The 27607-nt window shown below is 38.2% G+C and overlaps 1 protein-coding gene across 6 annotated transcripts in view; it reads left to right on the top strand.

Moving 5' to 3' along the window:
• Positions 1–27607, top strand: part of kirrel3b (kirre like nephrin family adhesion molecule 3b) — a 214101-nt gene that overhangs the window by 128645 nt on the left and 57849 nt on the right. For all 6 annotated transcript variants that reach the window (XM_055174430.2, XM_055174432.2, XM_055174433.2 and 3 more), the window contains exons 2-3: positions 6399–6548; positions 14629–14778. In XM_055174430.2, coding sequence (XP_055030405.2) covers positions 6399–6548; positions 14629–14778 — 300 coding nt within the window. The remainder of the gene's footprint in view (positions 1–6398; positions 6549–14628; positions 14779–27607) is intronic.

Raw genomic sequence — 27607 nt, 5'->3', positions numbered from 1 at the left:
GACAACACACTAGATGTGTTGTCCTTAACTAGACACAAGATGTGTTAATTTAACACATTCATTTTAAGAGTGTAGTACCTCGAGTAACACATAAAAATCTAACCCAAATGTTTAATGTCATGATTATTACCATTGATTTGCATTGGTTTATATCCATCTGGTTACTTTTATCCATGATTTATTCATATTTTAAGTTAATAACGAGAGAAAGCCAACTATATTCAGCTGTTGGCTACCTTAACATATCCAACAAATCGAAATCTGATTTGAGTTCTTTTATCATCACTGCAATACATATTTTGTAATTTTGATTAGATAATCATTAAGTGCTAAAACAGAAGCAAATAAAGTCCAAGACTACACATATAATTCACATTTATTTCATTTAAATTTTACCAGTGGGAGTATTTCACACAATTATTTACTTCAGTACTTATTAATATAATAAATAAAAATATATTCATTTAATTTCGCACATTTTTAATGCTTCAGTACTGTTGTTTTATTACTTTTGTAATACATTTCAGCACTTTGAGTGTCATGTTTGTTTTACCCACTATCCATTTTAAAAACTATCGGTCGATTAATCGGTTATCGGCAAGCAGGGACCAACTTAGTTATCGGTATTAATAAAATCCCTTATCAGTCAACATCTGAAAAGTTTCGTTGCAAAACGAGATAACCACAAATGTTTTAATTGTTCAGAAATCTCGTTTTTTGGTTGTGCATTCCAATTAATTTCAATGTGACTGCAGTTGTTTTGTTTTGATTTAAACCTTTATAACTTAAAAAATACAGCTAAGTAGCACCATAAAACAAAATAATAACATAATAACATAATAATAAACATGTTTTGACAAAAATGTAAAAAAATTGATTTATCTCGTTTTCCAACGAAACTCTCCATCTATTGTCAAACAAAGAAACAAAGAAAGACGTAAACATTTTGGATGAAGTTTTTTATAAAAGTGGAATATTCCTTTAAAAAAATACATTTTACAGTGTTTCTGAGAGGAACAGTGCTAGAACTGCTCACATTTTCATCTTTGTTTTTTAATAATTTTTTCACAAGCCCCAATGAATGCTGTGCTATATACAGTTTGAGTGAAGAAACACATTGTCTTTCTCTCCAGTAGTGAGTTACCAATTTCCACTTTCCTGGTCTTGTCAAAATGGGAACATCGATGTGAATTTGTTGAATGTGAAATAACTGACTACTTAAAAAATCTCACAAGACAACTTCTAACTGTTTTCCAATGCAAGAAATAACATTAGGCGATTAATATTAATTGTATTCATACATTTATTTTAATATTAAAAAATAATAATAAAATACAAAAAGTTTAATGCTTTATATATTTACTATTCTGTTTTTGTCGTTCATACTAGCTGTAAGCAATAACAAACAAATAAAATCCCATTATTCCATATCATAATAATTAGCAGTCGATGCAATTCCTAAAATAATTTCCTATTCAGAGTCATCTGTGCTGCTGTCCAGGGTTTCCGCTGACACAGTGCTGAGGGTTTAGGGGAAGTACACGAGCTGTCATAGGTTAACAAGTGCACTGAGTGGAAAAACAGCAGAAGGTGCAATCAATTACTGCACAGGAAGTCCCATAGGAAAGACAAATCACAACTGAGATCACCTTAATATTTCAGTTGTTTTTCTTAGACAGCAAACCATTTAAATGGAGAGCAAATAGTGATGTCTCCTGCATCCTAAATATGTCTCCCCTCTACAGTTTCAGAAGAGATCCCTGTATGTATTGTACTGTATGTTTTCAACAAGACTCTATTCAGGTTTCTCAAAATGCTACAATCCAAAGTCAGACATTTACTGTTTAATATGATGTCAAAATCAACAGTCATCTCATATTTATTTCTCCAAAGGCAATTTTTCTACAGTATGAAACAAAGTTAATACATACAGTATGGTAAACATAAAATGTTCCTTTGGGATAATACACTTCTTGTTGAAGAATAAAACGCTGCAGAAACGAGGGCAGTGAAAGCGAAAGCTTTCTTCCTCGCTCAGTATTCCTAGAACTCATGTCGCCTGGAAGCAAACACAGCGCGAGATAAACTCCTCATTCTACAGCAGGCGTGCCTGAGTAATATACTGAGTACTATCAGAGCAAACACATACACAAACATACTTAAACAAATAAACAAGTTAACAGCGCAGAGAAAGAAAGATAGACGGAGTTAAAAACACTAGGCTAGCCTGCTAGGCTTCAAAGATGAAGTGCCCAATAAATTTGTAAGAATTCATAGTGCATTTTTGCTGTTGTTGATTTAATAATGGCTTGTTGGGGTAGCAGACGTTGGACTCCGCCAGGGAGAAATTGTAAATAAATCAATCTGTGAACTCATGTTTAGCTTTTAACAAGTCATTCATCAGAGTTTACTGGAGGCAGGACAGAGGTATGACTGATTTGTTTACTAATTCATGGAACTCATTGCATTACAGAGATCATTCTGTACATTGGCAAATTAATTATATCCTCCCAGTGTTTCATTTAACATCAATCTAGAAAATTTCAGTTTGTGGATATTAGCATTCTTTTGCACACACACATTTATGTAGCTAACTAAACAGACAATTAACCTATAATCCTTATAAATAAACTGTTTTCGAAAAAGATCATTTCTACAGACTAAAGGCCTGTTTACAGCAATGTAGATTAAGTTTGAAAAATAAAAATCACTCTATGGCCTGGTTTCACAGACATGGCTTAGCTAAAGCCAGGACTAGGCCTTAGTTAAATTAAGATGTTTAAGCATCTTTTATAAATATACCTTAAAAAAAGACATTACTGGTGTGTATTTTTAGACAAATCAATGGCACTGGCATATTCTAAGATCTTTCAATGCAATGCAATTTTTAGTTGAAAATTCAAACAGGTGATTAAGTCTAGGACTAGCCTCGAGCCTTGTCTGTGAAACCGGGAGTAAGTGTAGAAAATAGCAATGTTTGCAATCTAACTATAAAGACGAATTATGTCACTTTCAGAAAGATTTTTTTCCAGTTAATAAAAAATTAAACATTGATAGCCAATCACAATCCTAATTTTAAGTATTCATGCATCTAAAATATGAAACAGTAGCATGCAAGCTTCCCCTGTAGTCAATAATTTTATCACTTAAAGGGATAGTTCAAAAATGAAACGTTTGAATGTTTGTAACCAAACTGTTCATAAGTAGCCTGACGTTGTCATACTCAATTCTTGTCAGAATAGAATCTGATACCGCTCCATTGAGCTATAAATATGAGGCGTGTCTCAACCGAAAAATGCCTCTGCACTCAATTGGATAGACCTACAACCAATCAGAGCAATGGAGTGTGTGACGTATGTTGAAATTACGTCTTTTGCAGCCTGACCGAAATGCTAGTTATTTCGCTACAATGACACTAACATTGTGATTATACTAAGTCTGAGTTAGAGAACGTACATCAACACCTACTTTGTTTACAACATTTCGTTTATATCACAACATTAAGTATTTACTAAGTCATACAGTAAGACTATCTCTTATCATTTGTACATTAGGTGAACTTCATCCACGACGATACCCATTACGTTGGCTTGAAAATATTGGAGCCTAGCATGTCCCTCTACTTATTCAGCAACCACGATTCCGTGCTTCCTAAAAGAAGCTGGCAACGACCGCTAATTATATCCATCTCGTCATGCACGCCGAGTTGCATCGCCGTGACACCAATTTCAGTTGCGACCAACTTTTGCCGAATCCCGTAAGATCCCGTAGGTTTCTCTGTTCCTCTTTTAAAATCAATGCTCTGTCGATATCTTTTAAAACAGACTCAATGTCATAATCCACACATCTAAATTCTACAGCGGCAGCCATTTTGTTAAACAGATTAAACACACGCGCTCTTTGGTGATGTGGTTCATTACGTTACTGTTGATCATCTGTCCATCATCGTATAAAGCCCGCCCTGACAATTTGATTGGTTCGACCAGCTTTGGGTCTAGCATGCAAGCTACGTACATATGGCGCTTTTCCATTGCATAGTACCCCACGGTTTGGTTTAGATCGGGTCGTGTCAGCTTAGTTTTGGGGGCTTTTCCATTGGGTGCAGTACGTAGTACCCGATACTTTTTTTAGTACCACCGGTGTTTCAAGCGACCCGAGCTGACACCAAAACTTGACGCGAAAACACTGCAGATGACTGATTGGTCTGAGAGAATCTTAGTTTAACCTTTATGCTAGCTTGCGCTGTCTCGAGTAAACCTGTTGTCATCTGTGCTGTGCCGCAATCCCAAACTCCCTTTTTAGCGATGAAAAACATCCACAGGTTGTGTATCAGGAACACCATAACAGTTTTTTTTCAGACTTGCATTTTGTGGAGGCACAGTCGTGATGCACGCATCCGCATATAGGCTATGCTTAAATGCAACTTAAATGAGGTTCAGTGGAGCGCGTCAGCTGACGCAACGGGTGTTTGTACAGAAACTGTTATGTCAGACAGAGAGAGTGATAAACGTGATGTGCAAACATCTATTTGTGGTGGGCAATTTTAATTTTGTGGCAGACTGAGAAATAAATGAATGTATTGGAATGTACAACGACACTCACTTGTGTGATGTCACAGCAGTAGGCAGCGCAAATATAATGACACGCCTTTAATCCCTCCCACTCCAAAGTTCTACTAAACTTGATGGAAAAGCTTGATGGATGAGCTGACCCGACCTGACCCAAACCATGGGGTACTATGCAATGGAAAAGCACCAATAGATAATGGAGGCCATAAATTACAGATTGTGCGAAAAAGTCTACATTACCATAAAAGTGTCCAAAAAATGTTTCGATGAGTTACGGACCCTTGTAGGCCAAGAGAGGTATTGCCTGCGTCCAATGCCTATGTACACATTCGAGTCAAATAAAATATGCTTTGCAAGGCTGTGTTCATGTAAATGAACTATACTTCCAGCTTAAGATATGCATTTAGCGAACTGAGTTAGTTTTTGTAATATCGACTCACTGGTACTTTTGACATCCCTATAGTAAAGTATAACTAAGTTAGAAACACACACACACACACACACACACACACACACACACACACACACACACACACACACATCAAGATATCAAGAGGGCGGTAAGTGTCCCACGGTAATGAGTATTGATTAACCAGTAGACTGCGATTCAGAGTGAAATGAGCAATATCAGCCATCTTCTCCAACTCAAGATAGCCACACACCAGGGACAGCTGCAGAGTTCAACATGACTGCCAGATCTCCATTAAACAATACTGCCAGCGAGATACCCGTCATCTCTCCACTTAGACAGCTCAATGCAATATTGATAGCTGATATGTCAAACTGTTGTATTTTGAGCACGTATGAGTGCACATGCGATATGTTCCACTGTTGACATGTTGCAGCTTGAAATGTAGGACATTTGTCTTGTAACTAGATTCGATTTAGAGACAGGAATCCCATCGCGGAAGCCAAAAGCGATTGGGTGAATTTGCACAAACTGGGAATATGATAGCATCTGACTGATAGAACACATCGAACAGATGTGTTACTTATCGAACTCAGTTCAGAAGCCTGGTGTTTAATAATAATAATAGAGAAAATTGAAATGCTACATGAAGCGTTGGGTAGGCTATGTTGTCATATTGTTTGACTTATCAAAATCAGCATAGTCAGTTAGCATACAATTTGCACATGCACCAGAGTTAAGTGACCTGCATCCCACCAACCTTATGGACACTCAGTTCTAAGTGCTTTTTGTGTTTTTCTTTTTGAGCCATTTCATTTGAGTCATTACCACCTGAGCTGTAAATGTCTGGCTAGTGACGTGACTAGACCCAAGGTAAAATGACATCCTGCCAATGCTGATTGGTTGATGGCACCGCAAAAACATTCACAGTCCCAGACCTTTCACTAACGACTATTATAAGTACTATTCTAGCCACTCCCGTAAGTACAGAGAAGAAAAGATTTTGAAGGCAGCTGTTTTGGTTCATATTTTTCTCTTTGGTTTTCTTCATATCCATGACACTTTCTTTAAAAGACATCAGACATCTCACTTAGTTATTGCTGACAGCATTCTCGAGCCACTCATATCTAATGGAGTTTAGACCTTAGCTCCTCTTGCTTTATGTGGGTTTTTTTCTGTTTGCCGTTGACAGGCTGAAGAAAGGCCCTAAGTGCACTTCACCATTGCATCTTAATCACCCTTGAGGCCTTGAGAGTTTCTCTTTGAATAGATTCTCCAAATGAGGTCATGTAACATGAAACCATTTTATAATGGATCTGAGCTTTTAAAGACACCATATGACAGTGTAAGAAAAGAACTGGAAAGTGGTGCGTTGAAGCAGATACATTGATGTTTAACTTTCTTTATCTTCGTCGTTTCAGGAGTTGAAGCCGTGTTCTCGCAGCAGCCCCAAGACTTGGTGGTGGTTGCTGGACAGCCTGTCACCCTGCCCTGCTCAATCCCCGGTTACCATGGTGTTGTGCTGTGGATCAAAGATGGACTTGCTTTGGGCGTTGGAAGAGACCTTTCAGGTAACACACAAAGTTCTTATATTAATGCAACCAGTTTTCAACGCTCAAAAAATGGCTGGGTTATTTTTGATCCATGTTGGGTAAATATTGGACAAAACACACGCTGGGTTAAGAATTACCCAATGATGGGTTAAGAATTACCCAATGTTGGGGTGTTGTTATGCAACCATGGGTTATAATAACCCAGCAGTTGGATTAAAACAACCCAGCATTGGGTCAATTTTAACCCAGCGGGGTGTTTTGTCCAATATTTACCCATCATAGGTCAAAAATCACCCAGCCATTTGTAGACTGAAGTAAAATCAGTGGATTTAATTCAAATAAAAGAACTATTCCACCAGATAAAAAGGCAAAAGTGTTTACAGCTCCGGCCAATTTGATTGCATTTTGCATTTCGACTAGCAGCCAGTCTTCATTGGCCACTCCAACAACTAAATAGGTTTAAAACAAGGCTTTTTATAATTAAGGTTGACTTTAGTACTCAAGTTAATGCTCGAGGGTGTAATTGGTTTTTAAAAAACTGCCCATTTGGTGCCAGGCGTAGAAGGACGAGAGCAACTAAAATATAACCTCTTAAGTACATTGAACAGTTAATAGCTTATAAAGTGTGTGACTTTTCCCCACTAGTAGAGTACTGCTTGTTTTGCTTAACTAATTGTTTAATTTGTGCCAACAATCATTGGGTTCCCATACAGTTCACTTATACAGAACATTACAAACATATTTGTATATTTACTGTATGAAGGTCTGTAACAGAAAAATGTAATTAAAGATTAAACAAAGGTCTTGGCACTGACAGAATTGGATTGGCTTGTGGTGAAGGGTCGCACAAAGGGTAAATCAATCCCTCACTCCATTTTCCCATCACACTTAAAGCTGTGCTTTGTGTCCTGGGATACTTTCAGCTCAAAGCATGACGTAAAGCCCACTTGGGCTCTTTATAAAACTGCCGGGTTGATCGGTAAAAATTAAATATGTATTCCACTGGAGATCACAGGTCCATTTGCCTTTGACCTTCAGTGGTTGCTGCTCTGTGCCGTTTTGCACTGATAGTGGTCTTTAATTAAACCCCAATAGGTGACTTAGCCCCGATAAATCCTATCCCATTCGCAAGCTTGTCATTATCAGGCCCCTGGGAGCCAGGCCCTGGCAGTGTAAACAGTGGGTGAAGGGCTTTATAATAGTAAAACGGGAAAGGAGTCGAAAGTGGGTGGGTCGGGAGTCATGAAGAGGCTCTGCGCTTGCGAGACACGCGATTATGAGAGAAGAGACTGAGAACGGCACTTAACAGCACATCAGTTTACCAGTCGAGGGCCGATCCGATCCGAGTCTAGCCAGTAGCGTCCAGCTCTTTATGCGGATCAATGGCGGGCCAACGCTCAGATGACCGTGAAGAATTTCAATGAAGTCCCGTGCACTCTCCATCTCTCTTTTTTACGACATATAATTTTTTTTGAGGTTTCCAAGAGCCAGCGCTTCAGAGAAAAGAGCACTTTAAAAGCCAGCGCTGGGTACAGGGGCGGAGTGCACTGCACTGACATGAATGACACTTTAGCGAATAAACCTCCGCACAGCTGCTCCTTTTATCAGCCTTGCCTGCGTCAACAAGTAATGCTGCGTCCAATAAAGAAAATTGACACATCTACGACCGCGTACTCCAAGCTAGCAGCTGCGCACATAAAAAGAGGGGAGTACAACAGCTCATACAAACGCAACACATTTCGATATCAGCCTGCTCAGCTATTCACAGAAAAGGCGTCTCTGCAGCAGCTCATTCAGTGCTGTTTCAGTTGAGGAGGACGTTGATTAAAATGAGAAGTCTCGAAGAATATGTTTAATAAATCGGCAGACGAAAGAGGGTGATATTTATCGGCGGAGCATTCTTCATCGAGGTCCTCTGGCTGGCGGCTCTAATTAGAGGCGCAAATTCAACGCTGGCACAAACATACAGATAAAAAAAAAAAAATCATGAATATGCATTGTGTGTAATGCTGTTGCAGGGGTAAGTGTGAAGTTATAGACAGAACAGGAAAGGGAGATAGCACAGGACACCAGGTGTGTATGTGCAGTAAACAGTCTGGTGCATTGTTGGTCTGACTTGATCATAAAAGAACTGTTGAAAAATGATAACACAGGAAAGCAGGTGTGTATGTACAGTAAACAGTCTGATGCTTTGATGATGATAAAAGAAGTGTTGAAAAATGAGTCCTAGTTTATTGAGGGTCAGTGTTTGGGCTCGCCAAAGGCCCCTGGAGTCATCAGTAGTATCCCAACATCAGAATATTACAGGCATGATGGTGAACTTTTCAAAAGGATTAAAGTGTCAACAGAAGTATTTTCTTTTTCAGCACTTTGAGCTGCTCACTTTAAAGGCGCTCTGAACAAGAAGTCGCCATCAACTTTAAATCCATATTGTGACGCATTTCCGGGGGAGACGGGATATTACACGCGGAAGCCAGTGGGCGTGGCTTGTGTTTGCTACTAGAAATGGAACAATCAGAGGGGGCGGAGCTAATGGACTGCATGACTGATGTAATCAGAGAAGGATCACCACAAGAGGGCGGAAATATTTTTTTTTTTAATATTGACCAACGCAGATGCGTATTTTTATGCAATATTCCATTAAAAATAATAGTTAGTTTTGATATCATGGGGACTTTAGGGACAAAGGTTTGTGAGAAAAAAACTCATAATAGCCTCCACAGTCACAGAGCAGAATCCCATTATACTGAATATGTCAAAAGTTTGGTTTCTCAAGTCTTGAGTCACTTTTAGTCAGAATTAGTGAGAAAGTAGATCTATGGTCGTGGATGTAATTAAACACAGTTTCTCTTGACCGTTTCCTCCATTTGAGCTGTAAGGGAAGTACACTACTCATCCTCCCGACTATTAATCACTGCGTCATGTCTTCATTCAGAGCCCTCTCCCCTTCCATCGATCCAACATGAAGACTAATCCCTTCCCGTCTTGATGGATTCATTAACTCTAATGGGGCTATTTTATAATGTTTGCTTTGCTTGATGCGAGTTGTCTCTGGGATTCATTGTGATCAATGGCGGAGTTATTTCATTTTTCTTTATGACTCCCTCTGATGTGCATTGCTTGGCCATATTGTGGGGCATGCATGAGATTATATAATGAGATATTAATCTAAGAGGTGTCCAGAGAAGAGCCGATTGAGTGTCATAAGAACACGCTCGATAGAAGCCACAGCCTTTGGGTTTACTGTATAAGGCAATATATTTGAATACCTACTGTAGGCCATGCTCAGATATAGATTTAATATTACAGGTGGGTGAATGTAATCTCTAGATGTTATTTGACTGAAGGAGTGATGCTAGCTTGCCAAAGCTGACTCTGCTTTAATACACAATCACTGCAGGGTGTAAATCTTTGCTTATTTTTTAAGTCATGTATGCAAAAGAGACCTCACCATTTTTTTCTTCAGAACTTGATGCAGCCTGATATTATTGCTTTCGATGTGTGCTATAGTAAATTTGTAGTGTATCACAAATAGTTAGTATGCACAAGCTGATCAATGCTGTATAGATTAAAGCAATGCATTGTGCAAAAGTTTGTGTTATGTTGTTACACTGGTAAGCTGCTGCTAAGCAGTGTATTTATGCAACGTATTTTACCAATTACGTGGACTTCATAGTGCCTTGTAAATCAGAACTGTCTGTTTTCTGTATCCATCTGAGAAATAAGACATCAAGATTTGCAGGCATTATACACGCTGCAATAAAAGCATCAATCTCTCATCAGGAATAAACACAGTATTGAACCAAGTCAATGGCCATTAAAATGGCTCTCTGCTTCGCTTGCTTTGACTGGCTGCCACGGTAAACAGCTGTTTTGGTTATGTTCAACATTACTGGCCTTCAAGTGTATTCTGATGGTTTCCAGGGGACATTTCATTGCTCAGAGGGTGCTCTTTCATCGCTCAGGAGACTTTTCAGTCGTGTACCATTTAACCTAAGATCTAAAAGACAATTGTTGATGTTTAGTAAAAATACATAGCTATAAAATGAACATAGATAGCACAGCTCACATCAAGTAAGTTGATGAGACATGTTCATTTTATAGTCTCCTTAATTGTATTAGTTAAAATGCATGTTTGAGCATCATAATAGCATATATAAACGTTTTACCTGTCACAGTCATTTCTTCATGCTTTAAAACAGCTTTAATGTTACTCTACACCCTTGCCTCATTTAGTATATGCGGATCTATGAATATGCAAATTAGCCCCTGCCTCTACTCAATAGCAAAGCTTGGGCTATAAATATGAAAATGCAAATTCGTCCCCACCTCTACTCTTTGCACCACCTCAGACCATAGATATATATGAGTATAGATATAGTTTGGTTCCTAAATGCAATAAACCAGTGGCGTAGCAAGTGAGTCCCGGGCCCATATGCAAAAAAATTTACAATCTTGCCCGTTGGCACTGTTAACTGTGGGGTGCAGGTCTGTTAACAACATTTACTTTTAATAAGGTAGTCAAATATTTTTACTTTACTTTTTTAATTTAAAAGGTAGATTTAAATAAAGAAAAACGAAATGTTTTGTGTAGTTTTTGACTCGTGACTAACTTCTCCGCCTTCTATTTTCTCTTTGAGGCCCCACTTTTATGTTTATATTTGTCCATCCTTAATGTTCATATAGATAGCCGCTATAGTAACCTCTCACACTGTGTTTTTTCTTTTTTTTGACACGGCGATGCGTCATGTAAAGAAATGATGGCGTAGGAGTCTATGGCAGCCGCGGAGTGCAAAAAAAATAATAAACGCAGATCTGACGTAAAAATTAGACATTACGGAGAAATAAGAAATCACTACACATGATATGCATACAAAATTATATTTATTGCTGCCAAAAAAAATTTTTATTGAAAAAAAATTGTAATTAAAAGCTGGGGCGGGCCCAGGGCCGGGCCCCCTATTGGCCCGGGCCCATTTGTACGTGCATGCCCTGCATGCCCAGACGCTACGCCACTGCAATAAACCCATTTTGACTAATTTCAGTAAAAACGTATTTTCTACACCAAGAAAGTGACGAGATAAAAACCACTACTTTCTGTTACAAACTTTCACATAGCATCTTTAGGGTATAATAACATTAAGAATTCAAATCCATAATTTGTTTTTCAAAGATTTATTATAAAACTGATTATTTTTTTCAAGTTTTTTTTCAAAATGCTATAAATCTATTGAATAAAAATATAAATGTGCATTCATCTTTGCCATGATATATTCATTTAGTTGACTAGTGATTAAAAAATAAACATTAATGGCATTAATCAAAACACAGCATGGCACATGGCATATTAAGAATGCTGTCATTGCTGCTGTCATCCTTGGGACGTCGTCGCTGAACATCATTTGTCGCGGTTTTGAAAAAAAGGAGAAAAGATGACAGAATTACACAGCGGATACTGGATTTTGCGTAAAATTAAGAATTTACTTTTTAATACTGACCAGATACAATACAGATTTTTTTAAAAATGGGGTTTATTGCATTTTGGAACCAAATTCTTCATATGTAAACAGATGCTACATTCAGCAGTTTCATACACATAACTGCTAAGTTTAGTTTCACACAATGCAATGGTAAACTGCGCGTTTGCAGCACTAATCTTTTATTGCTGATGTTAACAGGTTACAGCATTCACAGTGCATGTGTGAACAGCACGTGTGAGCATCACAGAAGCAGAGCTGATCCACACGTTCAACTGTGTTGATGTGATTGGTATAATGTTTTTGACATTGGAAACCAAGGCAATTTTAAACTGAGACTGTATCTAATTTTATAGAGAAAATACTCAGCAATGGTGCTGAATGATGAATTTACACATAGCTTGTCTTAAAGCATATAAAAACACCACATAGGCATATAAACAACAATAAAAACCTGATTTCCCCCAAATGGGAACTTTTTAACATTCCAGCTAATCTAAGTGCATGCACTATAAGGTCACATGTACAGCCGTTATAGTACATAACCGGACCACTTACATCATGTAATGTCAACATTCTCGCTTATGCATTATAACTTTTTTCTTACAAGCATCATCACACGTAAGACCTTTAAAGCAGAATTTTGAAAAGTGCAGATAATTTTAGTCCAGTGAATGATGTGGGCACAGACTGTTTTGATGGGTTATTAAATGTTTGTTTTTGGGTTATCCTGCTTCTGTTCTGTCTCCCACTCACTTAGAGAAATAAAAGCTGTATGTGGGCAGATAAAACACATTGCACCATAATCATCTGCTGCTCTCTCCTCAATAGGGGAAAATGAGAGACACTTCATGGTCTATTAAAAGTGAATGGGATCCAATGAGGCAACAGGCAATAATTGGCATTTTCTGGCACAGTGATTTCAACAGTCAGGCTCAAGGACTTAAAAGCCATTAGTCTAGAGTCCAGTCTATTTTTCACTCCTTTCTACAGCAATATGTTAAAGCACATCCCTCTTCCGAGCCTCATTGCAGGAGATTACAATGATGGCTGAAATAATGGGACTGTGTTGGAGTGCACGAGCACGTCGGATCGCAGCACTTGAAAACATATAGGTGCCCTTTCAATCGCATTTCTAAACAAGTGGAGTCAGTTATATAAACCTAATCGAACAACATTTTTAAATGTGTCAGTTAACTCAAAAGTTAAAGTGGTTTTCCAAGCCAACGAGAAGATGGACAGAGGAAAGGATTGTTCATGATGTGCATCCCTACAACACGAGGGCGTGTGACCATTATGTCACGGTGAGCACGCATGAATCACGCCGATGGATGCTGAAAAATCAATATACCGCCACAAGTCGTTTGCTGGCAAGGATTCAAATAGCTGCTCTGTGGAATCCAGAAACGGGATCACTTTGAAGGTGTAAATTTAGACTCGTAAGAGAGGTATTGAATTAAATTAAAGAATAAACGCCCCACACTACTTTCTGCTAAGAAATAAGCTGAGATCAGCTATTAAATCCATGTCTCCCGTCACAAACAATTACTGTCTAGCCTTGGAAACAGACAGCTCTAACTGCAATAATATCATTTTGAAGGGTCTCACTTGAAATTGCAAATCTCTAATAATTAGAGCATTTCGCCTCTCGAGAGCCGTCAGAGATGTTTATATTGAGAGGTCGTGAAATGTACCGTAAAGCATGCCACAACGAACGCCACGCTTTCCTTTAAACTAAGCTTCTCCATTCACTCGGTATGCAAATGTCCCCGCTAATAGTCTGCTGATGTGTTTTAAAGGCAGTTGGTTTTGCTGGCTGTGGTAAAATACATCCTGCTGAGTATATTATTAAACCACAAATCACCATTCCTCTGCATCAGTGGAACACATTTCAATCTTCTCTGCATCTCTGTGTGGCTTACTAAGTACTACACTTACAGTAGAGTCGAGCATCTGATAGCCACACCGGCAGATAGCTTCACCTCAATCAACAAATCGCCTCACCTCAATAACCAGAACCTCTCACCAGCAGAAAGCCTCACCCCGACCGACAGAGAGTCTCGCACCTGTGCTATCTTTCGTTTATTTTCTGAAGGTCAGAGCTGTGTACTTGCACCGGGCCTTGTCTCACGTTGGGTTGTTTATGGTACGGAGAGTCGCGAGTCATCAATTATTTTTCGTAGGCAGGAAAAGGAATAAAGCCTTGGGAATACATTACGGAGAACATAAAGTAGGCATAAATGGTGCAAACATTTTTTTTCGTAGGAAACCACGCAATCATGAAAACAAACAAAATAGTTAATTAGGCTTTTTGGAGAGCTCAGATGCAAATAATTCACAATAAATTTACCTTTGATATCACGGTGGTTGCTAACAAGCAGTGAATGTTGCATCAGCCGTTCGCAATGGCTCCCTTTGGCATTTAGGGATTACCTTGTACTGTCGTCAAATGACTAAAAGCCAATAGCTCATTGCTGTCAGGAGCCGGGTTTGTCCCCAATGTGCTACAATTAACACGTTACAATTTACAATCTCAGGTTTATGCAACCCAAACTTTTTAAAAACAACATGCTATAACAGACCGTCTCATGATGTTACGATACGACTGTGTGTTTTTTCAGGTTACCCTCGATACGCTGTGGTTGGGGATCATACTTCGGGCGAACACCACCTGCGAATCCAGAGGGTGGAGCTGATGGATGATGCTGTGTTCGAGTGTCAGGCCATTCAGGCTGCCATGAGGTCCCGTCCTGCCCGACTTACTGTGCTGGGTAAGTAATGCAGAATACATCAAGGCCCACCAAGAAATACGGTGCTTGTTTTTTCATGTGCTGCTCTACAAAGTCAAAACGCAGTAACTACATGCAGAGAAGCGTATGTATTTTAATTAAACTTGATCGTCTTAATATCAATATTGTACTCTTGGTTTTCTTTGACTTTACTGTTACAGGTCAGATCATAATCTAAAATACCCACTTTTCATTATAATTGTGGTTACTATATTCTTAAATCTTTCTGTTGGCAAATTTTATAAAAAAATAATAATTAAAAAGTTTCAAATTATTTTTAATTTCTCATTCACAGATTAATTGAAACGGGCATGCGCACTGATTAAAATTATCTCATACGATCGTAAGAATACAGTGCGGTATTAAAAATAGATTTTTCACTGACCAAACTCCCCTGAAGTATCATAAGTTCTCATTTTTAATTTCCTGCGGCAAATCTCACCGCTGTCATTATTAAACCGGAGAGGTCATTGAATCTTAATTAAATTTTATTGGGTTATTATTCAGCATTGCTGTTTCTGCGATATTGGGCAACCACAGTACAATGTTATCCGTGGCCAGGTTGTAATAAACCACCTGGTACGTTTATCTGCTCTCAAGAAAGACTAGCGCTTCATCCGAAACCGCCTATATAGTAGGCAAAAAGCAGTAGGCAAGGGGAGTATACTCTAAAAAATTGGTGCTAAATAACACTAAAAGCTCTTAATCATAGGGGAACCATTTTTAGTGCTATATAGCACCTATAAAGCACATATGAAGAACCATACGGGCTGATATAGCACCACAAAAGCACCACATATGGTGCTACATAGCGCAATATGGTTCTACACAGGTGCTACATAGGTGCTATGTCACTTAAAATGGTTCCCCCATGATTATGAGCTAGTGAACCACTCTTAGTGCTTTTTAACACCATTTGTTTTTAGAGTGCAGAATTCATAATAGGCGAAAAGTACCCAGATTACCTACTACTTCCGCCAAGATTCCGAAGGGTTCATTCGATGGACACTTTACTATCCCATGAGCCCCCGGGAGAGGGGTTATCCAATGAAGAAGAAGAAAGATATGGGTTGTTTTATTTGAAGGAACATTCAATTTTTTGAAAATATGTAAATTTTTCAGCTCCCCCAGGGGTTAAACATTTAATCCTTATTGTTTTGGAATCCATTTAGCTGATCTCCGGTTCTGGCACTACCTATTTTAGCATAGCTTAGCACAACCCAATTGAATTTGATAACACCATTAGCATCGCGCTAAAAAATAGACAAATTAAGAGTTTCGTTGCAAAACGAGATAACAACTGTTTTTTTAAATTGTTCAGAAATCTCGTTTTTTGGTTGTGCATTCCAATTAATTTCAATGCAACTGCAGTTGGTTTGTTTTGAATTAAACCTTCATAACTTAAAAAATACAGCTAAGTAGCACCATAAAACAAAATAATAACATGATAACATAATAATAAACATGTTTTGTCAAAAATGTAAAAAAATGGATTTATCTCGTTTTGCAACAAAACTCTTCAAATGCTGATGTAACTTGGCTGCAGCAGGCGTAGTGATATTACGCACTGACCGAAAATAGTTCCCTGCTATTGAAAGTAACCATGGGGACTATTTTTGGTCAGTGTGTAATATCACTACGCCTGCTGCAGCCAAGTTACATCAGCAAAGTCCTTGATTATTCCACCAGTTTGAGAGTATAGTTCCTAGAAAATCGCAATTTTTAATTTCCCGTCGGTCTTAGTACACAATGTAACTATATAAAAGTCACGTTATAAATAGGAAAAAATAATATAACTCTTTGGTTATTTTTAGCGCGATGCTAATGGTCTAATCCGATTCAATGGATTGTGCTAAGCTATGCTAAAAGTGCTAGCACCAAAACCGGAGATCAGCTGAATGGATTTCAAGTCCCTTGTGGTTAAATTGTGCTTTTGTTATGTCATTCTGGTAAACGACTAATGTGTCACATGATGTATCAACATGGCGGATGTAGTACATCTGAATGCATTCATACTATCAATATTCTTACTATAATACATGGCCGATACGCTGTCGAACGCAGGGTAGGACTCACACCCACACATACCAAGTATGTTATATCTGTTCCCCACACTAGTGGTCACAACTGAGGGTTACTGCGAAATCTGAGCTCTGGGTTAGGGGTGGAGCTACAGTATGGCAGATGTGGAGCAATTCATGAAGCGCAGCTGCTAAGCTACAAAAATGTTATTTGTTTTATTGATCTGTACTAATGAAACGTAAAAATAATGACAAGTGTGGAAGGATGCAAATGAGGGATTAGAGGAAGAAGGCAAATTGTGTTTTTTTTCTGTTGTGTGCTCTACTGTTTATGCGACTTCTTACATTCATGCATTTGGTGCTTTATCCAAAGTGATTTACAATCTTTTCAGTCAACACATATATATGCTTTTTCATCATGTATGTTTCTCGGAAATCAAACCCATAACAATGCATTGCTAATGTAGTGCAGCACCAACTTGACCTCCTATGACCATGCATTGTGATAATAATAATCAACTTATCAACAAAACTCTAATTTATCTCATCTTGGTTTAATTTCCTGTCAAGTGGGTCACCAATTGGCTGGTGGCTTTTGTGGGTGTCTATCTATTTCTGGTAAGGAGTTAAATGAGTCACAGTGTGATGAATCAAATTACCCTTAATATTTCGAGACAGTTTATTGTAACATACTGTAACTTTCAGCAATTTTGGGCATCAAACACATACAATGCCCACGTTACCTCATGATAAATGTCTATTTGGTATCCTAAAATGTAGCCAACCCAGTCAAAGAGGAAATACAGAGGAAACAAGAGAGATAATGGCGAAAATTGAATGTATGTAGTTTAACAAACCTTGTGTAATTCCTGACTGGGTGTCGCAGCTGCACTCTGCATATGATTTCAAAGGATCCCAGCATTAGCAAAGAGCATCTGAAGTTTATTTCGAACAAAGTCCCTGATTATTTCTGTCTAATCTTAACAGTTTGTGTGTCACGTTTCAGAGCTGATTGTTCTGTAAACCAGCAGCTCACGAGCAAGTGCGACAAAGCTGTTTTTACCCTGGAGGTGCGGCACAGTGAAGAATGAAAAATGATCATATAAATAAATTATGACTGTATTTAATGCAAAAACTCTTAAAACTATTTTTTAGAAGATATGGGTGAAGCAATAAATAAATCAAAAGCTGCAAAATGACCTCTTTAACAAGGCCACATTCATCACACATATTTTGGCAACTGTCTTACACTTTAGTAAACAGTCTCGAACCTTTACAAAGCACGGGTGACCAGATCCTCCAACCTATGCTTGTTATGTATGCAAGCTCTGCAGCAGACAGATCTCTGGGCTGTCTTCTGCAATGTCAGGAGCTCAGCCTCAGCAGCGCTGATGACAGGATTGGGACTGTGACTCCATCTTCCCTGTATTTTCTACCTGACAGCTGAAGTGGTCCCTCAGCTCCTCTCCATATCACTTCATGACTCAGCCTTCCCTCACACAGATACTGAACATCTGCTGAAGACCTGGGCAGGTGTACGCTCAACAGGCTGAGTTCACAACAATGCCGATCAGCCTATCTCACTTAAGGCTCTGATATCTGACCATGCATAGGAAAGTTTCAAAACTGAAACTTATTGCACAATCGTTGTTCTTTGCACACACTTAATGTTGCCCTTAAAGGAATACTCCTCATTCATAAAAATATTCGGATAATTTACTTACCCACATGTTATCCAAGATGTTTATGTCTTACTTTGTTCAGTCGAGAAGAAATTACGTTTTTTGATGAAAACATTCCAGGATTTTTTCCATGTAGTGGACTTTAGTGGACCTTAACAGTTTACACTTTCAATAAAGTTTAACATTGTAGGTATTTCAACAATTCCAACCGAGGCATAAAGGTCTTATCTAGCAAAACAATCATCAAAAAGAATAAAAAAGAAGTTATTTTTTAACAACTTCTCATCTTACACTAGCATTGGGATTCATTAGCGTGACTTTACATATTAGCATGACGTATGCTAAACTACAGGTCCAGTGTTTACAAGTGTGGAGAAGTAGGACTGTTCCAAAGTTGTTGTATGTGGAATGACAAGTGTGAGTTTTACATATGTAACAACCTTTTAATGTGTTTACGTAATACGTAAGGTTGCGTTGGCGCATCACATGGCTAGTGCAAGACGAGAAGTTGGCCCTGCCAACAACGCTATTGATAAAAAGTAGTGGATGCTCTGATGCCCGAATGCATTCTCTGGAATAACTTGAAGTGGAGGACTTCTATTGATTTCTGTCTTCCGACTGGATGCTGCTAAACCGCGTCATAGGTCATTACCATAAAGTTGACATGATTTTTCCTGAAACTGTTAACTACTTGTAGAAAAATCCTGGAATGTTTTCCTCAAAAAACGTAATTTCTTTTCGACTGAACAAAAAATATCTAAACATTTTGGATGACATGGGGATGAGTAAATTATTTAGAAGGCTCTGATATCTTACCATGCATAGGAAAGTATTGAAACTGAAACTCACTGCAGAATAGTTGTTCTTTGGCATTTCAAACTTAATGTTGGGAAGCTCAACATTGCTCTTAAAAGATTCAGGTCCTTTGAGGCCAAAAGTATGATTTAACAGTTAAACTGTTTTTCTGAGGAACTTTGTATAACCATGCTTTATTAAAGTTATTTTGGTGACCCATGGGGTAAGGCTGACCACAATTCACTGCAAATACGTGGTATGAAAATCTAAAGATTTTCCTTAAAGAGCAAAACCTGCATCAGCCTTTATGTGCATTGTAACATAAGTTGACTGAACTCTTAACTCTGCAGAACTCTGGGATTGTAGTGACCTGTTGAGGTTATCATTGCTGAATTAGGAATGAAGACGAGGAAAAATGTACCCTGTAGTCTAATTACATATCCTTGTAGAAGTCAGCCATCTTCACCCTCTCACGCGTCCCATCAGGACTAATCTTAGCCCAAGACAAAATGAACTATGGACGTAGAGTAATGGAACCAGCTTCTGGCCTTGTAAAAACAGCAAAAGGTTATTCACCAACACTGCACTTCTCATTTTGTGTTTTCTTTTCTACGGTGAGATCAGCACCTCTAGTTTTGAGTCTTTTGCAAAAACCTTATCAGTTTCAACTATGTTCATGTACTGTAGCTCAGCCATTAGAGGAAGGTCACAGGTTTGATGCACGTAGCGATACAATGTGTGGCTTACCTTAACTGTGCATTGCTTTGGATAAAAGTGTCTTCCAAATGCACCAAGCTTGTAAATATTTGCCCTCATGCCGTTTAACTTTTTCGCCCCAACACTTAAACTCAGTTTGGCTCATTTTTTATTGTTATTGTCTTGTTAAGGATCTCATTTCTTCTCCCTGAAAGACAAAACCAGTGCAGAGATGCAAAGTAATAGCATACGCAGTCAGACAGTGTGTTATCTTATAAGTCCTGAAATTGCCCATTAGAAAATATCTGCTTTGTGGGGATTAAACTCCTTGAAAGATACAAGGGCTAAACATTCCCCACTCATTCCTCATTTCATTCTGCACAAATTAATAAGTATGCATTCATAACTAATGGAAGATCAAGTGTCCTTGTGGGCAAAAAATAAATAGGTAAAGACACTTAGAATTTGCATTGCTCGGCGTTTAGTCTCAAAGCCTGAGTCTATCATTTGATAAACAGCTTCAAGGCACGAAGATTATTAACTTTTAATTGCAAATCGGGAGATGCGAGACACCACTCAACATTTATTCAAGAAACACTGCGTATCGTGTGATGAAGATAAAAAAAGGTCATCAATTACACACAGATTCACACCACCACCACCAAACTCCATTTAATCTCTTGACATTGAAGAGAATGAGAGGCGGCTGCATATGAATCAACGCAAACAAACATGCCCGACCTAAAAATAAACTATTTCGCATTTCGCCGAAAGCATCAAATCACTCATCAAGTTATGAAATTGTGAACTTTGACCCGATGAAATCAAACAAATCATTCCAAGAAGCTTATTAATAGGCAATAAGTACAAGTCAAGGTCCTCTTATTTGAAAACAATATAAGAGTCTTATACTTTTTGCATTTGTACTCCTGTTTAGCCAACGCTATCTAACAAGAATTCGTACTTATTTAACGAGTTGGCTAATTCGTATTAATTCATACGACCACCATCATAAGTTTTTGTACGATTTGCCTTGACCCCTGTGGGGTTGGGGTTAGGTGCGGGGTTAGGTGTTCGTTTTTTTCACGAGAATCATAAGATCATACGAATTAGCCAACTTGTAAAATATGTACGACTTCTCGTGAGATCAGGCTGGTTTAGCTCAGTGGTGGAGCATTGCGTTAGGAGCACAAAAGGTCATGGGTTTAAACCTTGTGTACCTTGCAATGCACTGTATGTCACTGGATAAAGGTATCTGCCAAATGCTAAAATGTAATGTACATTTTTGTGTGTGTTTTAAATATGAGACACTTAATTAATCAAGTGTTAGTGGGTAAAGTGATTACATATCTGTGCACACATTTGAGGCAGATGTTACATAAATGGTCCATTAGTTTTGCAGAGAGACAACCCTGCTGGTCTGTGACCTCACACACATCTGTAAACACTCCTGTATGTGGTCTGAATGACAGGTGTGAGTCTGGACAGATGTTCTGCTATCTGCAAACGTCAAGTTGTCAGTGCTCGTTCACATTCTGACATATTGTGCAATGACACTTTTGCAAACAAGACACTTTTGTCTTTTATCAGTTAGCTTTTTACAAACGACAGACACAACTGCTATTTATAACTGGTTCTGTCTGGTTTGAGCTGGTTTGGTGCTTTTTGTAATTCTGGTAATGTTGGGGGGACAACATGGTGACCAGCAATACTTATCTTTTCTGTAGGCAAATGCACACTGTAGTGTTCCCTAACTTGGTTTTGTGTCTAATTGCTTTATTTTTCTCTCCACAACATCACGAACATATCACCGGCGTTCAGCCTCACAATCTGACCCCATATACGTATTTTTAACCAGAGGTACCCAGTCATATCTCAAAACTTCCTTTGTGTTCCAACCTACTGTGTAGACCTAGGCCATGATAATTCTCTACATAAACAAAATGAGACTTTGTGTATTGGTCACGCCAAAACCCAGCCCTATGCATCGCCGGTGGCCCAGTACCATTGATGCTTATTCAAAAAGTAAATCTTTTTTCTCTTCATTGCCTTTGGTTTCACCATCCATGACTCTATTGCGCTATAACTCAGACAGGTGGAGTCCGTTTTGAAGGCAATCTGGCTGGGCGTCACTCATGCATAGAGCCGTCAACACCTTACACATTCGGATCCTGCCAAAAGAGAAATAGAGAGAGAATGAGATGGAGAGAGAATAGGGATCAGTTTGCTTCCCACAGAATTCCATTCTCCTCAAAACACACATTAGTGACAGCTTTGCAAGGAACTTTGATGTGGGCCATTGAGCCACATATGTCAATTGTCTCCATTTCTGGCATGTTTTCGATTCCACTTCCTATTCTTTGTTTTTTGCTGCTGATCTATCTATCACAGCCCGTAACAGCAGGTGACTTGGGCCGTCGCTGAAACAGGCGGGTCTCATTGTTGTGCCAAACACGTCAGTAGAGCCAAAGCACTGAAGTCTGTGAACTCACCCATTCACTTTCCACCAGATTGCTTTCTCTCATTTCCCAGAATCCCCCGCTCCCCTAGCTGTGCACAGGATTACGGCTCATATCAACTTAACTCTTCCACAGTCTTGTTTTTGATGTCAGTAAGTCAACCTCTGAAGCCACTGGCTGAAAGGTGCACTGTAAATGAAGTGAGATTTCCTCCTCTGCAATTACTGTAGCATCAAACCCACTCCGGAGAATATAACTTCTCTCTCTCTCTTTCTTTCTCTCTACTGTTTCTTTCTTTTAGTACCTACAGTATAACTGAAACATTGCCCATCCCGGTGATTTAGAAAGCTTGTAGCTGAATTTGAAGGACCCCAGTTGATTGGGCCAATGTTTCAGTCCATTTGGTTAATTGCAAATCCATTTGGCTGAAAGTTATTTATTGTTTTCTTCAGGCACTAGAAGGAAAAAAATGTTGTCACCTTAAGTCAGGTCTGCCTTTAAGATACTGGAGGTTATTCCTGTTAGTATCGGCTGCGACTTAAAAGAAAATAATGTGTTTGTGTTTTTATTTAAGAAAGTGTTTCTGTAAAGGAGAATTTATCTTCCAGGCGTTCAGGCTTTGGTCAACCTTGGGCACTTAAAACAACAGTAAGAAAAAGTTTCTATCATGCCTAACATGACGGAAATGAAGATTTAAAGACCAGCCAGCCGGTTGTTAGTGCATAAATTATGCCAACGGGGCAATCAGAATTTGCCACATGGGTATGTTTATGTATATGAAATATTGTCTGGAAATAAAATACCTGGCAATGTTGCAACTGACCAATCAGAGTCAAGAATTACAAAGCATTTTAATTGCAGCCACAAACGGCCATGTTCAACATCATATAATGAAAGATCTGTGGTGTATTTTGAGTTTAAACTTTTCAGATACATTCTGTAGATATCAGAGACTTTTATATTGCCGAAAACACCTAGGTTAGCGGCCGTTTAAATACAATACAATCATTTTCACTGTAAAACTGTTTCGCTGTTCTGTGACAGTTTAACATTACTTATCACACTATGAAAACCATTTACATTTATACATATGCAAGATGCTTTCATTCAAACCTACTATGAATGAAAAACCAACAAAGTGCATTCAAGTTAAACATTTTTATCAGTACATGTGTGTGTTCTCAGGGATTTTTGACCTTCGAACCTTTGCGCTGCTAACAGATGACTAACATTATATAGGCTATGTTAATGTGTCTATGTGTGTTTGTTTATCTGTATGTGTGTGTGTGTCTCACATTACATTACATATGCCAGTAAATCACAGCCCTTTAATTAACACATTTTATAGTTGAAAACTCAAAATTCTGTCATCATTTACTCGCTCTTATGTCAAATCCCATATGACTTTCTACTGTGTAACACAAGAGCAGATGTTTAACAGATTTTCAATGCATTAACAGTAAACCGTGATGAATGATGGAAATGAAAATATAAAACAACTAATAAAAAGTTTTATAAATATGGTCCACACAGCTAATAAATTATGTTACATTCCTTTGAACCCACATTAAGAATTTGTGTGAGGTAAAGTTCAACACTGTTAAAAAATTGAACTTACATTTTTAAGTACCAACTTGGATTTACAAGTAATTCCTTGAGTAGTTGCTGTAACATATAAAATAAAGTTTAATTAAGATACTTTAACTTTATTTAAAACATTATAGCAACTCACCACTAGTTAGTTACACCAATAGTAAATCTATGTTGAAATGACAAATCATGTTGATTATACTTAAAAAATAAGTGATTTTTTTTACAGTGATTATGCAATTATTGTTTTTTTCATATAACATCTGTGCAAAACATTTTTTGTTAAAAATCAGATTTCATTGCTTATTTGCATTTTTGGTTTGCAAGACACAAAAATGTATGATGTGTCTTGTCAGAAGACACATCATACAATGTGTCGCATCAAAAAATATCTATTTTATTTATTTTTTTATATTTTTTTATTAAGTATCATAAGCCCCTTCCTCATAAGTATTCATGTTGGTCAATTGGTAGAACATTGTATTAGGAATGCAAAGTCAATTCCTGAGAAAACAAATTTTGAAAAAAAAAATTTAAAGTTAAATCTCACTGTAAATCGCTTTGGATAAAAGCATTTAAAAAAAAATAAAAAGTAAAGCGTTTGTTTTAGGAAAAATGGTGATCTTATTAAAAGCCAATAAGTAGGCCCACGTCATCACATGCGGGACAGAAAGAAAGAAATATGGATGATACGTTTTTTTTTCAACAGCCAAGTGGAGGGTGAATGAACTACAACATACAAGCCAGTAATTAAAGAGAAGCGATCAATCTGTGCTGCAGACCGACTCATGAGAAATCTATCGAGTGACTGCGGTAAAGCGCTAATTTGAAACCATTAGGGGATGCAGAGTTTGCAAACAGGCCTGTAATGATGATGGCTAGCGTGGCTACAGGGTTGCCCTTTGTACCGCTGTCAGACTGGAAGTGTCTGTGAAAGCTGAAATTGGATAGGAATGGGAATTTCAAGCCGCACAACAGCTCGAAATAACAGCTTTTTCGTCTAACCATCAGTGTCATTTGTAGAGCGTCGACACGGTTATCAATACAGACAGGCTTTTGGTGGAAGAACTCTAACAAACACAAATAGGGGTCGGGGTTACCGAGGTCTGCTGTTTGAGGAAAAGCGAGATATGGGCACACAAACTTGCCTTAGATCTCAAGCTGTTTCCCGGGAAATGTAATTCTTTGGATCCGCATTGGGAACTTAAATAGCTCCTTTGAGATTAGCATAGGAAATGCTTCTTAATAATTGTATGAGCCTACATTAATAACACAATCTGCCAGAGAAAATGAAAAAGAATGAGATATTTCCTATCATTTTTGCAACAAAAGGCAGCAAAGTAGAGCTGTGTGATGTGGCTGATATGAGAGAGAAAGTCTTTGTCTGTCTCAGAACTTGGTATGATCAGTCACACGCTTTGAGAAAGTTACTCATCAAAAGTCACTCCATCTGAATGCCCTGAACGCATTAAAATAAAACAAATGACCTTCCAAGGACATCCAGCTTAGAGATTTCATTCATTCAGTCAGTCGTAATTTAACCAGTCTGCATTAAAAATGGACCCACTTTGGGATACTAATAAATATCCACAATAACTGTCTATCTAGGTCAAGTGGGAGTCAAGATGACCTGCATAAAGCCTTCATTTTCCTTGTGTTTAGATCTGTTGAAGTATCTACTGTATGTGACTACACTGTATCAGATTATGCAACCGAAAACAGCAGTAGACCTTTGATAGCTAACAAACAAACTGTCACAGGAAAATCACAAGAAAAGCTCTTATTAAAACAGCATCTGCCGCATCTGTCAGTGCTTACATAACCTTATATCTTGTTACTTCACCTGAAATATATTTACTTCTGTATCTGCAGCTATTTTTGAATCAGCATTTTGGGTCGCATTTAAATGAATACAGTAACATCAAAGAAGGGAGCAAAATATAATAAAGGGTGCAGTAAATGAGAGGGCACTCGAAAGTTAAAAAATATATTTGCCATTAGCGGCCATAACCTAACATCAGTATATTGGATAACGGCCAATTAATGCTTACTTAGGCAAAGAGGGCAATGACAAGAACCAATTACGCAGAAATTCAGATATTTTATTTTTGTTTTAGCAGTCCTTATTATTACTGAATAAATTTCCATCAGTTTTAAGATGCTGGCATGAGCTGTGGTCTTAAAGGATAAAGTCCACTTTCATAAGAACATTTTCTGATAATTTTCTCACCCCCATGTCATCCAGATGATCATGTCTTTCTTTCTTCAGTCGAAAATAATAACGTTTTTTTGAGGAAAACGTTCCAGGAATTTTCTCCATAGAGTGGACTTCATTTGAACCCAATGGTTTGAAGGTCCAAATTGCAGTTCCAGGGCAGCTTCAAAGGGCTCTAAACGATCCCAACCAATGCATAAGGGTCTTGTCTAGCGAAATGATCATCATTTCACCCCCCCCCCCAAAAAAAAAAATTATTAAAAAGTGCACTTTTTATCAACAACTTTTCATCTTGCACTTGACCTAGGAGGTGTTTCCTCGACCTTATGTATTACATAATCACGTTGAAAGGTCACGTGACCTTTCGACATGATTATGTAAACTGTAGTTTTTCACATAAGGTGAGTGGCGCAGGGATGACGTATTTTTGTAGACCAGCCCAAAATTTTGTAGTAAACTGGTTTTCTTGCCAGAAAGAAAATTTTTCCCATAGCATTTTGGATTATCTTAAAAAAATAAGCTCTGTGTTTGACAAAAGTTAAAGACACTTACACACTTCACAGATTAATACAAATTTTATGAATTTTGAAGTCTAAATGCAGTTACTAGAAACATAAAAAGGCAAATACTGATTTCAAAAGTCATAAAAGTTGTGTTCAAACATGTAAGGGTCATATTTTGCTAAACACAGAGCTTATTTTTTGTGTTTATCCAAAAGTCTTATAGAAAAATGAATGGGGTTTTTGCAAGGGAACCAGTATCCCGCTTACTTCCGGGTTGGTTAACAAAGGGGCTGTTTACACTTGGTATTAAGATGTGTTTTCATCGATCGGATCACAAGTGGACGAGAGAGACATATTACGTTTACACCTGGTATTTAAATTTGTCTCTTTTGTCCACTTTCGACCGCTTCTGTGCTGAATACTATGAGGGGGTGGTCTGTGAGACGGTGGGCGAGTCTCTCTGCTGTCATTCAAACACGAGCGGGAGTAATTATGAGTTTATATGGACGCAAACTAATATTATGTCGGAGTGCACTGCTTGTTTAGCAAGTAAACATGCTGCACAGTGTTTTGTACATGAGTATGTAAGAGCTTTCTTTGAATTTTCAGCGCAATTGATGAAATAGGATCGCGCAACTTTCACACGCTTTCAAAACGAAACTACGGAGATCAGCCGTTTAGTTTTATCAATGAAAGGCTAAAAATAGCGCTGTTCACCGAATGTTCACGCCAGAAGTCAAAAAAGACGTAAAACTTGTGTTTAATACCTCAGATTAGATAAATGGGCGGAAAGAAGGCGGTCGCGTGTTGCTGTTCGAACGCATTCAACCACATGTGCGTTCCGCAACTC

This window comes from Misgurnus anguillicaudatus, chromosome 15 (genome assembly GCF_027580225.2).
Source record: "Misgurnus anguillicaudatus chromosome 15, ASM2758022v2, whole genome shotgun sequence".
Classification (NCBI taxonomy): Eukaryota; Metazoa; Chordata; class Actinopteri; order Cypriniformes; family Cobitidae; genus Misgurnus; species Misgurnus anguillicaudatus.
The sequence above is the reverse complement of the archived record's forward strand: the minus strand, read 5'-3'. Positions and strand labels throughout refer to the sequence as shown.